The 18,219-nt window shown below is 39.1% G+C and overlaps 1 protein-coding gene across 1 annotated transcript; it reads right to left on the bottom strand.

Annotated features, from left to right (window-relative positions):
- Window positions 1-7,905: 7,905 nt before the first annotated feature.
- LOC141805839 (Golgi phosphoprotein 3-like) lies at window positions 7,906-18,002 on the bottom strand. The gene is made up of 5 exons (XM_074691039.1): window positions 17,596-18,002; window positions 16,981-17,112; window positions 13,264-13,378; window positions 12,860-13,020; window positions 7,906-10,089 (listed from the first exon to the last, which is right to left on the bottom strand). The coding sequence occupies exons 1-5, from the start codon at window positions 17,803-17,805 to the stop codon at window positions 9,826-9,828; spliced, it is 882 nt and encodes a 293-aa protein (XP_074547140.1). The 5' UTR covers window positions 17,806-18,002; the 3' UTR covers window positions 7,906-9,825.
- Window positions 18,003-18,219: the final 217 nt, after the last annotated feature.

The raw sequence follows: 18,219 nt of genomic DNA, 5'->3' as shown, positions 1-18,219 counted from the left end.
TCTCTGCAAAATTGATTTCACATAAAATCATGTTAGAGCTTAGAAAAAAACATCATGTTGTTTTTTTTTCCATATTTACAAAAACCTGTTGTTTTCACCACTCTGAGTGAAGTTGTGGTCTTGTAAAGGTTTCCTGTAATTCTCCGAGGTATTTCCCCAAAACGCCCCCCATGTTTTCTTCTTTTAAACAACCTTCATGTAACCAGGTTAGCCATGTTATGATCGGAAACCTATTTTTCAAGTGAAACCTGGCCAAACATGGCAGAAACACAACAACCAACAACAAAACAACAGAAGCACACAGAACTAAAAGACCAAAACATTAACACACAGAAAGCCTGGATTCCTGAGCCTTTTCTGAAGAATTGTTTGTGTTATAGGTCGGCTAAAATGTAGTTTCCATGTAACTGCAAGGCCGAAATGGAACAACAGTTTTGCGTTTCACCCTAAAACCGTTGTCATATTAACTTACACTATCTTACAGTTTGTAAGATTGTTTCAGGGAAATGGTGCAGAGTATTAAAAGGTTTCCTTCCCATTTTACCCCTGACTTTAGGAACAACAAATTTCAAGATGCTAAATAAGCAAAGGTTAAGACTTCTTCAGGATTAGAATGGAGGAAATGTTTTCCAGGGTTTTGTCAGCATGTTGAAAAGGCATAATGTTACACACTCTTTTTTTCTGAAAAAGGACAGCCTTGTTTCTGTAATAAAGTGCAAGTAAATACTGTCTCCTCTCGTCAAAACATGTTTTTTAAAGTTATTTTTTTGGGTCTATTATTCCTTTAATTGGATAGAGGAGGAAAGTGGATGGATCAGGAAACAGGGCGAGAGTGGGGAGTGACATGTGGAAAAGAGGCCAAAGGTTGGATTCAAACCCATCAGACTGACAAGCCCCTAATGAAATTCAAAGTTTTTTTTTCTTTTCTAAATCTCAAAGTGCTGTTAAATAGATCACTGATTTTTTTAACACGGCTTTGGAACATCCTAGTTTTATTACTTTGCACACAGAACCGAAATTATTTCACGAAAACAGTACCTACCAGGGTCAGAGTCATTAGCCACCCCCATGCTAACAGTCAGTTGTGTGTTGTTTTTGCTGGATCACAGCATGCACTCGTTTGTTGTGGTTTGTAACACGTCTCTGACACATCTCCTGGAGAATCCCGGCCAATTCTTCTTCCTAAAATCCTTCAAGCTTTGATGGTCTACAGGCGTCTGGTCTGCAGTTCTGCACTATTACAGATTTACGATGAGGCTCAAGCATAGACTGTATAATAAATAGATTTTTAAACTTTCATTTGAAGCACTTTGAGATTTCTTTGAAATTTAAAGTGTGTTATAAATACAATGTATTATTATTATTATTATTATTATTATTATTATTATTATTATTATTATTATTATTATTATTAGGTAGTCTCGATGACATCAGTTGTCTGTTTCTAAAACAGAGTTTTCGAAGCAAATCATTGACAGTGGCCATATTGTCAATGGGGCGGGCTCTTAGCATCCACACTATTAGCTATAGGGCGCCCGCCTGACAATCAGCTGAGCTCTACCTCTGATTGGGCAAACTCGTATCCCTAGTATCCTCTGAACTGCTGAGATTAGAAGATAAACTAAGATACTCAGTAAGGCGTCCCTTTAGCCTCTGAGCAAAGTGTGCCTGTTAGCTAGCCAGGTTAGCTGTGCTTCTGTTCAGGCAAACTTGTAATTTTTAAATCTTCTAAAGTACTGAGTTTAAAAATCTTCAACCCTGTGTGTGCTGATTGAGAAATGACCTATTCAGACTGAAGTCATTTTCTGACCCAGGCTGTTGACATGTTTATTTCTGCAGTGAAGATCGGCTTTTTTTGCATTGGTGTGTATGTGGTTTCTGGTAATTATGGAGCTGGCCTCAAGTGGACGTCTGATTAACTACAGTCTTTAGCACCTCCACATTGGCTTCATATCTTGTGGTTGAGTTTAGTTTGATTCCTGACAGACTTCAGGCTAATTGTCAATGTGTAAGTTACTGTAAAGCTTCTCTGTGTAGCTGCACTCTTACTTTAGATCCAATTTGATTGTTTTTGTATTTATTGTTGATATACTGAATTTGATTTTTAAAGGAAAAACTCAAAAGCAGCCCCTAGCTCTGAAACGCTACTTAAGCTCTGATAAACACACATTATGAAAACAAATATTGTTATTTAGAAAAAAGAAAAAAAAACAGATTCTGCAAAGTAAGAACTTCTACTTCTGACACTCTCAGAGTCTTTGAAATCAACAGCTTCTGTTGGCACGCTGGTGGTTAAGGGTCTGGGTTTCACTTGATGTCTTCAGGATTTCAATGATTTCATCAGTTGTGTTTTAGTTCCTCTCTTTTTGTTTTGATACTACATAGTTCCTTTAATATTTTCTGTAAGTGTGTTACTTTTTCTGATTCGCGCTGACTCAGTTCCATTTAAGGTCAAGTGAAAAACTTGACGTTCTGTCTGCGTCTCACATCAGCTGACCTACACTGCAGCTACTTCCTGGTACTTCCCTGTCTGCAGATGGAGCTGATAGCTGGAGGCAAGCTTAGACATGTTCACGCTGCTGGTCTGAGGAGAATTTGTGCCTGTTATGGGAAATTTTGACAAAATGCACAGGGGATTTTCAGAACCTGTAGCTTATGTCATGTTTGTTTGCATTCAGCACAGTCACCACCTGGCTGTTTGTGAAACTAGAGGCTGCTTAAAGGAAATAGCTCTTTGATGACAAACACATGAAGTCTACACATGTTGTTCTTCAATTGCTCAACATTTTCCACTCATTTCATATGATATAACATGTTTTGATGCACACATGCTGCCTCGTTTGCACTGTAGTGTTTTAATAATCTGTGTCATGACGTTCTTGTGACGCACCTGACGTCCAGAAAACAGCTGAATATCTTATCAAGTCTGACCCGATGGACACAACATGAGCTTCAGATGCTCCTGTGAACTTTTGTTGTGCTTTCAAATCTGACTCTGACAGGACAGTAAAACTTTATGGTGACATTATGTAAGTGTGGGGTGTGAAAATCGGTCGCTTGTGTTTTTGAAAAGTGTGATTTGTCATCCTGGTGTCTTGTTTCACATGACAGGTGGGTAAGTTATGTGTGACTTCCTGTTTATGTTTGACCCACTTCAACAAGGTCTGGATACAGGTTAGCTGATTTCTGGTGAAAATGGAAGTGTTTGTTCAATGTATATTTCTACAGAACTAGATTTAGTGAGTAGAAAACACGTTTGGTTTATTGACACTAAACTTGAGAAAAGAGTCTCCAAAATAAGAGTTTCAGATTTTACAAATAAGAAAAGTACAGCAACATGTGTACGTTACGAAATAAAAAGCTCTCCTTGGACAATTGATACTTAAAGCTCCATACTTCAAATTAACTATCTTCTGCAAACATCAGCTCTTCGCAGGACAAATAACCTGTTTGTTGTTTTCTGCGAACTGTCAAAGACGTAAGCGGACACTGTGTCATGACTGATTAAAAACCTCACAACACTTCTGTTAACTGTGTGGGAGGAACTTGGCTTCAGCCTGCGGGGATTCCTCCGCTGTAAAGTTACGTCACGCAGGGCTACAGTACTTAACCGGCTCTGCTATCAATAGCTCAAACCTGTTCCTTCTTGTTGAAGAACAACACACAGACGGAGCTTTTACAGCGCTGAAGGGGAAGAAAAACCAAAAGGCTTTCTTTGCTTCTCTGGAGCAGTATTGTTAGAGAAATGGCTGGGCATGGTGAGTATTTCAAAAAGACTTTACTCAACTTCACCTGTTTTTCTTTGAGCTTCATTAAATCATACTTACACAGACCATGTGTACTTAGTCCATCTCTCTGTCTTTCTTCTCCACAGACTCTGCTGAGACCCTCGACACCTGTGCGCATGAGCTGCGCCAAATTGGAGATGGCCTCCACTGGAAATACAAGCTGCTGGAGATTCTGATCAAGAACTACAAGACTGTCACAAAGATCTAACACAAAATGTCTCAAGGAACTTTGAGAGGATTTTGATTTTTGCTGAACTCCAAAGCAACGCGAGCCAGAGCTGAAAAGTCTGGAGGCTGTATTCAGGCTGAATATAAGCGTGTTGAAACATCTTGATGAGGATGTACACTGTCAATGGACTGCTGTCATTGAAGATTAAAGCCCCACAGAAGAAATCAGATGAGGGATGGCTTCGGTCCTCGGTTTGAGACCAATTGGCGCCTGGAACCAAAGTAGAACAAATGAATGGACGCTTTGCTGGGAGGTGATGAGTGTCACATGTGCTCTGTATGAACATGAACATATAAGAAACTGTCACATTTATACATTTGTGTCAACAAAAGAAGTGAAGACTGAAGAATTGAGACGTTCTCTAATCTATAATGTCTTATTCTGTTTTTCTAAATGAAAATATTTAAAACTTTGAAAATAAATTATGTAAATCCAGTTACTGTGTGGGTGAAGTGTTTGACTTAAAGTTACACTACTAAACCTTTTAAAACTTATTCATAGAAGTGAGACTTTAATATTTTAGGTATACCTCTGTTTACAGTGATATAGCCACCTTTAGCCTCTATGCTAACATTAAGTCTCTGTGGCAGGAATCACTCTTGTTCTTCTAGGATAAAGACTCCATTTCCCAAGAGCACCATCACCCATTTTCATAAAGATGTGACTCTCCAAGGTAGATGTTTTCTTTGTTAAAGACAATTTTTCCCAGGATGTAAAGTGACATGGTAATATACTTATTTGTAGTGAGGTAGACTATCTGTTTAGTGTTCCTCACAGCTCGGTGCTCTAAGACGTTTTAGCTCGTGCTCTGTCACTCTCCCATTTAGCTTTCTTCTGCTCTGACCTCCTTTTTCTTTTTGTCTGTCCAGCTCCAGTTTTCACCATTAGTACAAAATTAATCCAAAAATCCTTTTCAGCAGAGAAAAATATCGCTCTCTTGTCACTGCCAGCAAAAACAACACAGAGACTTTCAGTCTGCATGCTGAAAATAAACTTATGTTCTACCAAGAAAAATCCAAATCCCGACCATAGATACCGAAAAATAGCATTTCAGGATGACTTAAAAAGTCTTAACGAGGGCTTTAAGAACTGTTTCAAAACTTTAGATATGAATCAGACGAAGACACTATAGGTGAAGTTGGTTCATCAAAGCTGTGATATTGTGAGAAATATTTGAGCTTGGCCAGAAGAGATAAACTGACTGACAGTTGTTTGAGTGATCTTCAGTGAGACATTTGCTAACTTAAGTTCCTCAGTCTGGTACGTTTCATGGAGGCACACAGTCTGAGCAGATGAAGTTTGTGAAAGCATGAGATGAAAACAAAATGTAAAGAGCTACATAACTTCAATATTACAAGATAAATCCAAAAGATCCTTTTCTTTCAGTCTTTACGTTATAAATGGATTCATGTTTTCATGGGGAAATCTGATCACAAACACTGAGAAACAGCATTTAGAAATAACTGATTTTAGCCCTGATCATCTCATTTAAAATAATAGATTATGAACAGGCAAATAATAATAATAAAATAATAAAATTAAAATTATTTTAAAATCACCTTTAAAGTTGTAATAGGGCCTTTTGGGGCAGTAAGCTCAACTGGCATAGAGACTGGAAACAGGACATAAAGAGTTGTTTTTACACCTTATTATAGAATAAACATCTGGTGACAATAAAAGCGCTACAAAAGTCTTGAAATCAAGATCAGTTTGTCAGTTTGGCTTGCATAAAGGTAAGAAACAGACACAGCAAATTGTTTTTACACTTTGTAGATTTGAAATAATTCTTTATTCAGGATAATAAGACAGCAACCGTGAGAACAGAGCCCTGTCCTCACAACGGGCTAAGCTAACTAGCTCTGGGCTGCATGTTTGCATGAAGCTAAACATGAACTTAACTGGCCCGGCATGGGTTATTTTTCTGACTGTCAAGTTAACACGTAAGACACACAAAGAAGGTGCACATGCTCGGGTGCAAAATGAGGTAAAAGACGTGTAAACATGAGGTGAGCAGAAAACAAAGGCCACCAGAGGTGAGAAACTTAGCATGAGGTGAGTAGTTTGATGATCCTTTTTCAGACAGTGAAACCTCAATAATCTATCTTAAATGCCAATTCACAACCAAGTTATTTCAAGCTGTTAAACAGAAAGAGCAGACTCAGATCATACTTCTTTAAGATCAGCATTTTAAGAATCACTCCTTTCCTATCAGGAGAAGAGCACTTTACAGCATTTAGGTACAGTGGCAAGGAGAGACCTTCCTTTAGGTAGACTAAATCTACAGCCAAATACCAAAAGGTAGGGGGGAAATAAACACATTTTTCTCAAAGCATTAAAGTCAAGTTTAAGCAGATATGCAAAAAACATTTTTGAATTTCAAAAATGAGTCACCCAAGTACAAGGTAAGACATGCTAGGAGGCAGTAAGTAAATACGCAGGTCTAACGATACTTTACTTTCCAGTGACAAGTTAATCCTCCTCTGTGACTGAAAAACAAAACTGTTTAGAGTCCAGGTCCCTGCCTCCAGACAAAAATTGATTAACAATGTAGAAAGAGATGGAACTTTATTGTTTGTTGCAACAAGTACAACAAAATTGCAGTAACATCCTTTCCAAGACATATAAGAAAACAAACTTAGACAAGGGAATTCCGGGATAGGGTAAACCTAGCCAGCTTTCTAGTGCTCCTTTGACTAGATAAGAAATTACACCATTGGGAGAGGAGAGGGGAAAAAAAACATCAATTCCAGTGTATTCCCCAGAGGGGGCATAATTTGAGATCAAGAAAAAAAAAGTGCTTTGCAGGATTAACTTTCTACTACAGGAGGGTAGCTGTGGCCAACCAGAAAGTTAGGGGTTTAACCCCATGTCCACGTATCCACACACTGATGTGTTCTCAGTCACAACACTTAACCGCACACAGCAAAAATGCTGCAAAAACGGGAATCTGAAGAAGTGTTTCTGCCTTATCTTTTTGTAAAAACATCTTATAAGATGTAATTTAAGCTGCATTCACCCAACAAGTCCAGAAAAAAACGTTGTTTTTTTTTGTTTGTTTGTTTTTTTTAAGTGTTACAGAATAAAATAATGCCTGAATTGCTTAAAAGAAATGTGCCAAATGTGAAGGAGACATTTGGTTGGAATAAAAAGAAAATTATTACCCTGTTGGCGGATTGTCTTTTCTCTTAAAAGAGAAAACGCAATTAAGGCATCATTTTTTGTTTTCATATCTTTTAAAAAAAGTTTTTTTTTCTGAACTTTTTAGGTGAACATGACTCATATGAAGTCTAAAAAGGCATTCATTTCCTGGGTTCAGTGTTTTTTAAGAAGAAATGAAACATGACAGTAAACATGTTCCCGTCTGAACCCTGTCAAAATGTGATGCTGGTATCAAATGTGAAAACACAAACATTTTTATTTTCTTAAATTAGATTAATCAGACATTTCAGTATTTAAAGTCATATTTGCCTATTTCAATATTAGGTATTAAATATAGTTTTTTAATGTTTGGAAACAATTAAAATCTGTTTGTTTCAACTTTTCAAACAGCATCATTCTTTAAACTAAGTATTTTGGTTAAAATGTTAACATTTACAGCCTCAGGAGATATAATGGCTGTGTTTGATGAATGAAAATAAATGAGTTGAATCTCCAGCACCAAAACATTTGGCAGTTTTCTTCCTAAGTTTATTACTCAACCATAAAAATTTCATTTTACAAGGAACTGATGCTCTTTCTGATGAAAACACGAAAATAAAAACAAACTAGGCTGAGCTTTGTAATATTCCTATGATGTATGAATGACGGCGCGCTCTAACCCATTGCATCACAGAGGAATAAACCAGACGTATGACGGTCTTATAAATAAAAACGAGAGCAAAACAGTGCTAAATTCAGGCACTTAAAGGATCCTTACTTTATTTTGTGTGGTAATACAAAAGCATACAGAATTATAGAGGATAGGAGAGAAGATCCCTTTCTTTGAATTCCATTAGATCGTACACATAAAATGACTATTAATTACATACAAGCCTTTTTCTCTGTAGCTACATCCACAAGTACCCAGCCCTCCACCCAAAGCATGCACGGCCTCTCTGCTGTAAACACATCTCAACACTTCTTCATTCCTGTTGGTAGTTTGTAGGCAAAAAAAAAAAAAAGACAGAACTATAAAGTATGCCATGAAACAATAGATAACATAACTTCATACATAAATCACACTCGTCAGACCAGAAACACATTCACAATCATGGTTTTATATCCAATAGATTGCATGTTATTCAACAGTTTCAGTCTTTGATAGAGTATTCATCTGGGGCACAAGTTACCCTCCAATAATCTGCACGTATAAAACAAAAGAATGGATAAGACTTCAATAAAACATGATGGGAAAAATGTAGCAGAGTGAAAATGTACCCAATTTACGCAATACAGCCTCACTTACCTCCACTGATTCATAAGAGGGGAAATCTTTCAAACATGGCTCCAAATAACACTCAGGAAATTTAGCAAGTTAGTCACAAAAACTCCAGAAAGAGATCTTACCTCAGATATATTTTTCTACAGATGATGAAAGTTGTAAAAATGAATTCCATCTACCAATAAGGATGCTGCAGATCCCCCCAGCGTTAAGTTAAGTAAGGAGACTTTTCTGACCCGAAAGTAGCCGAATAGGCTAACACATGTATGAGAAATATGTCTGAGGTGATCTATATCAGAACGGATCTGACCTCTTAACTTCTTTACATCTTAGCTCACACATAAAAACATGAGTAGAGACTTTTTAAATATATATCTAGAGGAATGATTCGTAAGATATCATAAAGCTCAATAGCCGTAGACAAAATAAGTCAGATCTTTTTTTCTTTTTACCATGGCTGCTAAATACGATCTACGACCTACCTACAGGGCTATTGACTGTGCAAAATAGTTTAAATAGCGTCTACTCCAAGCGTTGATAGAGCAACATAAATACAAATGGAAGACTGAGCTCACGCTGTGAGACACAGAATGGACTCTTGGCAGAAACAGAATTTATTAGACTGAAGGTTTCAACCTTCATGTGAAGAGAAAACAAAAAACCAAAACTTGTTAGTTCAATCTGGTTTTCTCCTTCCACCCCTCAGAATAGGCCGAGGAGGGAAAAGAGAAAAGCAGATTTAATGTAGGAACATTCAGGTAGTCTATTCTAACAGTAACCAAATGTTTGTAGTCCAGAGTGAGCATGAAAAGGTCAAAGCAGAGGAGCCGCGTGAGTGCAAAAAGCATCGATATCTGTGTGGTTTTCTATCCTGTATCCTTGCATAAGCTTGTAGGGACAGTATGGAGACCAGCGTGAGGGTCTGGCCTGATCTTGGGATGTTGGAGAGACGTCTCTGTATTGTAGAAGGGAAACTTGGCCCCAGTCAAAAATCTTCATATCCACCATGACTGCTGCTGCTGCTGCCGCCATCTTTGTTCTTGTAGACAAACATTAACAGAAGGCCATCTGTTCGTGCCGTTGATGTTTACACTGAGGCCAGTAGCAGGTTGGTTTTTTTTTACCTCATTGAGTGACAGCTGTCAGTCATCATTCATTCGCTCCAATCAACCAAATGTTACTTGGTGAAGCCCACCACCGATCATTGCACTGGGTTAATATGGACTACCACCAATAAATGTCATCTGGAACAGATGATCAAAACAGGCTCCCCAACCAAAAATAGATTGTCTCATTAAAGTGAAGTCTGTCTCATTAAGTGAAGTCCTTCAACCGATTAAATAACACAGACCATAGCCAGATCTTCCAGTCCAACCAGTCGCGTGTTTTCATTTAGTGAACGCAGCCACCACGGCCCACATGAGTTCGTTAGAGCTGGACTTCATGCTCTCCTTCTCCGGCTCCAGCTCCAGCAGGGTGTGGACTCTCTTCATGCCCAGGTCGTACTGGTCGTCTTGGAGCGGGGCGAAGGCGTTCTCGAGGACGTCGGACGAGTGGGCCAGGAGGATCAGAGCCAGAATGCGCTTGTCCATGCGGCTGGGATCATTGACCCACTTCTCCAACACGGAGTCCTGGACTTTCTTGATGAGGCGCTGCAGGTAAAGACATAAAGCCGAGGTTATATAAACATTATATTCATCACATGCAAGAAGAAAGACAATATTTCTAAAAGGTTCATTATATAAGATCTACATTTATTTTGCCTTCTCATGTTTGTTGCTACTTAGCTTAGCATAAACAAACAGCTAGCTCAGCTTTTTTAAAAGTTAAATCCGTCAACCAGCTGCTCTGACACTCACAGCTCCACACTCTGTATCTTGCTTTAAAAATTACCCTTTCTATCTGCAAAGGAAAATGATTTATCTGGAAAAAATAGTCTTTCATTTTCAGACTGGTTTATCAACAAAACATGCTTGAAAATATGATTGTTAAGTGAGTGAAATCCACTCTATTTAAGGTTTGTGTCAATGTCAAATCAACAATAACTTCTACCCACAGGCATCATCAGGTTGTTTGTACTGCTAGGAAGGAAATGTAACACTAAGGCTACATAAGCAAGGCCAAAACAAACATTTAATGTTCTTCCAAAGGTTTAAACTGCTCTGTTTATAAAATATTTTTTTTAATTTACAGCTTATTCTTAAAATTCAAAACACTAAACACAAAGTATGTAATTGTAATCCACAGAGAGCAGGATCTTAATGTAGTGAAAATAATTAAATAAAAGCTTTGAAATATTTGATTGACAGATGCTGGCAGGAGAAGCAGCAGCATGCTTGCAAGACATCCCAGGAACACATGTTGTGTGGCATACACACCATGGACACGCCTTCTGCTGTTTGATGCAAGACCCTAGAGTCTAAATTGACCAGGGTGATACTTGCAGAGGAATTTCAAAGGTTATGTACATTAGCTAGCTAGCTCTCAAGCTGTATAAAACAAAGGTCAATAACACTTTATAGCCCAGTGGAGCACCAGAGCTGCCACTTTACAAGTGTTTTTTTTAATAGCGTAACTCCAAATGACTCCTTAAAGAAGATAAGACAAGCTTTACGGGTATAACAGGACCTTGTAGGAACCAGCTTGCAACAGCGTTCAAATCACAGGTGATAACTGTTGCAACCTGTTCTCATTACCGTAACTCTTCAACTATTAGGGCAATAGAGTTGGGACAATATGCTATTCTCGTGATTTGGTTATCCTACGATTTTTGGGGTGCTGATTAGATTCAAATTGCGATTCTTCGATATTTACTTTTTTTTTTTTACTTTTACTTTGCTTTTTCACACCAGACCATGTAAAAAAGTTAAATGATGATGATAATGTCTACAGACTGTATCAGGAGCCACATTTTCCCATAAAATGCACATCATGTGAGTCAGAGAGAAACATTTCACCCTCTGCTGGAGAAAAGTGGAAACTTTTTCCAATCCAGTTTATAAACAAAGACTGAAATGAAGAATATGAATTTGAAATAAAATCTATGTGGTCTGTATGATACTTAGGTGATAAAGAATGAAGGTGTAGAGACATTATTGGTTGTCAGATGTCTGACTGTTGCAAACCTGTTTTATTTAATATAAGTGACTGTAGACACAGGTAGTCAGTTTCTGTGTTTAGAACAAAATTGTTCCCCAACAGATACAATCACTTGGAGGGGTTTTTCCAGTTTTTTAAGTAGTTTTTTATAAGTTACATGTCACTAGTATTTTCACTGGAAACTAGTCACCTCAGCCCCTTGAGCGAGAATCTGCCCATAGCAACAGCAAGCAAGATTTCTGAACACTGGGCCGGGTCGGCAACATCATTTAGATTCTTCAGAGAGACTCCAACCCTCTACTCTACACTCCACTAAGATTACCATTGTCTCAGCACCTTACTTTGCCATCAGAAAGTCTGTTTGTTTTTGCACTATTTGCAGATGCAACACAGACGTGTTCTTCCGCCTTCGGCTTACTGATCAGCTGTTTGGATCGGCAGATTTCAAATAAATCCCAAATTTGATAATGAGTGATGGCATGCTGTTTGTAGCACACAAACACGCTGTAATGAGCCGAAGTTTAGAGAGGGAAAGGCGACTTAATGCATCCACTGCAAAAGTGGAAGAACGTCAGTGCTAACTGAAAAGATCTAAATTACCTGTTGGAGCAGGAGTGTAAACTTTGAGCTTATGCCAACAAACTGAGAGGACTACTCACTGTCAGGGGTGAGAATAGGTAACAACAGAACCTCCAGGACCCAAGCTGACACAAACTCTACATACATTACTCTGTCTGTTGGGTTAATCTTAGGCATTTGGTGCTCGGTGTCACGCAAAATGTTTTGGTCTCTCTGTGATCTGCGGACCTGAGCAGCAGATCAGTGCACACAACAAGTGGAAGAGCACATGTGTGTTGCTTCTGCAAATATTGCAAAAACAAACAGACTTTGGGATTGGCAGAGTGAAGAGCTTAGACAATAGTAATCTTAGCATAGTGTACACTTAAACTCAGATAAGTGCTCAGGTTGAAGTCTCTAAACTGAGCTAAATGACGTGGCAGATTCAGACATGTTAGCAGAAAACTGTAGCCAAGCTTAGTGCAAGTACTAATGACAGTTAACATATCAGAAAACTGAAATATCTCTTTAAGATGTGATCATAAAATAAATATAAAAGTTCTCCTATTATTAAAAAAATCCCTCAGGAATTTTAAGCTGAAACAGACGGAGCCTGTGCTTGATTTCAGTCGGACTCTAACAGGATCCAGAGAAGCTGCTACTCTGAAAATCCAGGTCAATATCTCAGACACTTCCAGCTGTGGTGAGTCTCACTCTAATAAAAGCTGAGTGTCAATATCTGCAGACTGAACACCTACACCTCACCTGTTTGATGTTGCTGTTGGTGAGTGGATGTGTGGTCATGTCAAAGAGCAGGAAGTTCTGTTTCTCTGTGGTGAGGACACCTTTCTCTACCAGGTTTTTGGCCAGACGCTCTCGAACATTTCTCAGCTGGTAGTGCAGCTTCAGGGGATTCCAGGTCTCTCCTACAGGACAGGATGAAAACATGCGAAGCACATGAAAACACAGTAACATTTCAACAACATGCTTCATCAAGTCTGTTTTAATCTTCAACATCGGTTAACAAGTACTGACGCTGAAATATTTCTTAGTCAAAGATAAAGTTGGTGTTCAGCAAAGAAAACACTCAAAGCTGACATGGCACAAACACATTCAACAGGTAAAACAATCTTTTGTCTTGTAATCAAAGTGTGAAGGGCTTCACTCACCGCTCAGCAGCTCTATCCAGCTCTGCACAGTCTCTGGAGGCTGGGTTTCTTTTATGTGCTTCAAGGCCTCATCCAGGAGCACATCTCCTGTTGGGGCGTCTGACTTGCAGATCACCTTGGCAAATAAAAAAGGGGCATGTTTGAACTGGGATGCACATTAACAGCACTCAGGCTTCCAGCATAGACTCACATCCTGTTTGCACAGGACTTAGAACACATGATTAAGCAAAGACTGAGTGCTGGGATGGATTTCTCTCATGAGGGTCACAGAAACCAGATGCAAAGGTCATGATGTACTATTTAAACCATTCTAGACAGGCAGACCACACCACTGGAGTGTTGCATTAGTTTAACACTTGTGGTGTTTGAATAATGTATAAGATGTGTTTCTGACAAGTACAGCTAATGTGACCACCACTGAACAACATTTTGGCCAGCCTAGCTGTAAAAAACCACTGAGTTGACATTCTAAGAGAGAGTGACTGTTGGTTTATGTTAAATAAAAAGAAACTTCCCTGGAACTGATGCACTTTCCCCCAATGCAAAGGAAATTTATGGCATGTGAATGAGTTAAGAGCCATAAAACAAAGACACAATATTTGTGTAGCAGCACAAACTCTACAAGTTGGCTTCTTATTGTGCCTATAAGCTGTTTAACACATCAACATGAGCATTAGCTGACAAATAAAGGGTGGGTTGTTGTCTTAATAACCCATAAGTGTATTACATTAGTTGAAATTAATTCCAATGCCTTTTTGAGTTGGAACAACTTTAAAAGTCAAAGCTTTTTTTTAACCTTAACACACCTGATGAAAGTAGGATTTGACCGATTATCGGCCGAGCCGACTATCAGGGCCGATATTTGGCATTTTGAGGCATGATGGCATCAGCCTTTTTTTAATCCAAAGGCCCATAAGAAACAAATTTAAAACTGCGTTGTTGCGACTCTAGTGCAGCTGCTGCTGTCTGCAGTCACTACTCAGTCCCCAGCACTGTCCCACCCACAGTACCATCTAATTGGTTACAAGCAGAGCCATGGCTTGGGAAACAGCTAATCAGCAGTGCAGTTATTATAGTTATTGTAGTTACGCTGAAATTTTGGAATACTTTATTTGCTGTAGAAAACTTTAGATATCTTTATTTTTTTAGTTTTCATTTAAAATGTATTAAACACGCTGCCAAGCCTGGGAGCTGTTTAATAAACCTATGCTTAAAGTGATACTCCGAGATGGAACAAGTTGGGTCCTATCACAAGGTTAAGGGCAGAAATTACCCCTACATCAGTGATTTTGTGCAGCAGAAGCCCAGGGCGCACGCACCAAACACCCCCTCCCTGCTCCTCTGCTGGTTTCCTCTGCACTCAGACGGGGCCAATTTTTTACTTGACCAAAAACACAAATAAACAGACTCCCACCGAAAAAAATCTGATATTGGTCTGCATTCAGGCTTTATTCAGAGAATTTTAAGGCTCTAGTTCTCATCCTGTCGTAAAACGGTGCTACCTCCGCTGCAGAGCCACAGCTGGCTACGAGGCGCTCGCCGCTTAGTGTATCAGTCCCATGCGCGGCGTGCCAGATATAAACAAACACAGGTAGTCTGCCAGGACGAAGAGACACGATGAGAACTAGAGCCTTATTTAGCGGTGTTTTTGTGTGAAAGTAACGCGCTGAAAAAAAAAATCTAAATAAAGCGTGAATGCAGACAGATATCAGATTTTTTCGGTGGGAGTCCGTTTATTTGTGTTTTTGGTCAAGTAAAATATGGTCCCGTCTGAGTGCAGAGGAAACCTGCAGAGGAGCAGGGAGGGGGTGTTTGGTGCGAGCGCCCTGGGCTTCTGCTGCACAAAATCACTGCTGTAGGGGTAATTTCTGCCCTAAACCTTGTGATAGGACCCAGCTTGTTCCATCCTGGAATATCACTTAAAAGGTATTTGAATAAAGTTAAGTGTTGGAGTTTGTATTGTTCAAAATTTTGACACTAATATTTGCACTTTCACTGCAAGTTAATATAGGCTTCAAATATTGGTTATCGGCCTCCTTGACAACAAATAATCGGTATCAGTATCGGCCTGGAAAAATCCATATCGGTCTATCTCCAGACGAAAGGTTTGAAAACAAAAGGTGGAACTTCCTCATGAGCACAATGGGTAATACGAGATGAGCTTTTTGTTTCTTAAAAGAATGACCCAGATTAGTACCAATAGTTAAAATACAAGCTGTTATGTTAGGAGTGTCCATATTGTTCTCATGTAATGACTGAATAAAGCTTGCAAACATGCCAAAACTATCTACGAAGGTGTCGTTGGAATGAGCTGAAAAATGATTTTCTGACTGAGAAATTAAATCCTCCCTCTAGTTTTAAAACAAACTGATCAATAAGAAGTCTTCACACTGGTTTGATGGTTGGTGTCAGTTTGTGCACTGCAGATTATTTTTTGTTTTGTTTGAAGATTATCTTAAATTGAAGGTTGCTATTCAATTACTGTATCTTCTAATGCACAACAAAGTATATGATCTAAAGCTTATAACAGCAGAAATAAGATATTGTGAATGTGCTTTTTTTCTTGTAATTCATATTTGTTCATCAGAGCTTCTTTCATTTGTATATTTCTTTCTTTTATATAATTCTCTGCCATTTTAATCACGTTTTGGTGTAACCAGAGTACTTTTATATCATGTTTTAGTGTTTATTAGTTTGTTAATTGTGACTATTTTGAGTTGCTTTATGTTTTTATGTTACTGGATGTCAAAGTGGACATCATCAACAAATAAATATACCCGGAGGTACAAATAAAGAAACCTAAAGAAAAGGCCAGGCCAAAATGTGCCAAATGACATAAATACTATGCATTGATAATACTTTGGTTGATGAAATGTGGAATATATAACGGCTTGCTGTGTGTTGCTAGACACAGACTGACTGAGATTGTTTCTGTGCAATCATAACACATGAACCAAAGACACAACAAAGTTAAAAGTCTTAGCAAAGTTAAGAAAGCAAATTTGAGAAAGGATATAGAATCCTTCAAAGGTCATCATTGAACACTGTTTTTTTTTTGTTTTCTTGAGAAAGTGGTATAATTTCCCGAGTGATCTAAAAATCGAGTAGGTCAATTGGTTTCATTAGCCAGGGATGGGGAGTCAAACTGCCTTTCTATCAATTCCACATTAATGAAATGGGTGAAGCCTATATCTATGTCTCTTTTTAGCTACATGTACCTTTGGTCAATGCAAATAACCCATTGATTTGATTTTTAGATTTCCACAAAATTGTCATGTCAAAAACGAGCTTCATTTTTCCAAGTTAATGATAGAGATACGTTGAGATCTTGAGAAAACAAGTCCAATTAACTTCATATTGAGAAACCTGAAGATATAAAACATTTTTAATCATGGCCTAGTACAGCTTCCGTAGAATGATGTTGGAAAGATTGGAAAATATTTAATGACAGAAATTTTAGGTTTAGCTCCAGTCTAAAAGACAAGTTTGACGGCTTAGGTGGCCTCAATCAACCAGTTTATCACTCAATGTGGGTCACAGAATATTACACATATATAACAGCAAGTTACATAATTAGGTGTGATCAAATTGTGATCATAACTTTACCAGTCATATAAATAGCTTGCTAAAATCCAACTTTTCTAGGGCCACGTAAATTTAAGGTGAGCATAGCTCCTTTCCCCCTCTTATCACCTGAACACATCAGCACAGCCTCACCTTCCTGGAGAGCAGGCCTTTCCTCCTCACACCACAGGGCTCCAGGTGTAGCCGTCCTCTGAGAGCCAGTTCCACCAGCATACACCCTCGAAGTCCGGAAGAAATACAGTCGTTCCAGAAAGACGTGTAGCCCTGGTAGAAGGAGGAGGAGGAGAAACAGCCAAGGTGCAGCGTTTGTTAGCTTAGCTGACGTGTTTGTATGAATACAGGGAACAAGACGAGAGTTATGGCGCTGCTGGCAGGTTGTCAAAAGACTATACAGGTAACGACCCGGCGAGAGCCACGTAGAAAGTAAACGAGTTAATGAGCTTTACGTGGGATAAATGCTTTCATTCAGCGGCTCGTTTAGCGTCTTACGATCAACAACAAAATGCAGCTTACGAGTAAGATGTTAGCACGACGTATACACAAGCTAGGTGGCGTTTTATACAACATCAAACGAGCAATAAAAGACGTTTAAACATCACATTTCTGACTTTGAGTCGTTCAATAACATCAAACACAACCTCTGCTTGAGTAACTTTATTGACATTTGCAAACACAGGGGTTGACGCAATGTTGAGTACACTAGCCTCTATAAGCTTCGCTAGTTGACGGATTAAAAACAGCTCAGACCTCTCGATCCTTGAGGCCCAACAGCAGGACTTCCTCCATCAGTGTGAGCCTGGTTTCCTTCGAGTCCCCCTTGTCGTCGTCGTCCTCTTCCCCGCGACGGGTCTCGTCCTCCTCATCAGCGGAATCCCTCTCCTTGTCGGCGGCGGCGCTGCGAGTGGCCTCGGTCCTCCTCTGGACGAGGCCCGAGGTTCTCTGCGTGAGAGAGGACATTGCTGCTGCTGCGAAACGATCAAATCCGAAGAAAAGCGCCGACCTGGAGCAGTTAGAAAGCCACGCAGCATGTAACCTGGATGTTAAAGGTGAGAACAGGGAACTAGTTGACCGATCAAATAAAGACGGAGGTCTACGTTAAGCTCGGATCGGGACTCCTGCTCCGACTCTGCCCACTTCCTGAACCAACATGGTGGCAGTGGCTGTGACGTAGGATGTGGTTTCACTGTAACGTGAAGGCATCACGCCTGTTGCATTCACAGACAGTAGAAATGCGGTAAATATGAAAACCCGATGCACAGTGTTGATACTTTTCATTATGTCCTGCATTTAAATTACTTTGAGCGCATACTGGTTATTATTTGCCATCACACAGCCCAGAAAATGTTTATATTATTTTAAAGTTATTAGAGC

The sequence above is a fragment of the Halichoeres trimaculatus genome, unplaced genomic scaffold (assembly GCF_033239565.1).
Source record: "Halichoeres trimaculatus isolate MK-OKI-2021-1 unplaced genomic scaffold, fHalTri1.1 fHalTri1_scaffold_16, whole genome shotgun sequence".
In the NCBI taxonomy this organism is placed as follows: domain Eukaryota; kingdom Metazoa; phylum Chordata; class Actinopteri; order Labriformes; family Labridae; genus Halichoeres; species Halichoeres trimaculatus.
This window is presented reverse-complemented; position numbering and strand designations above follow the sequence as displayed.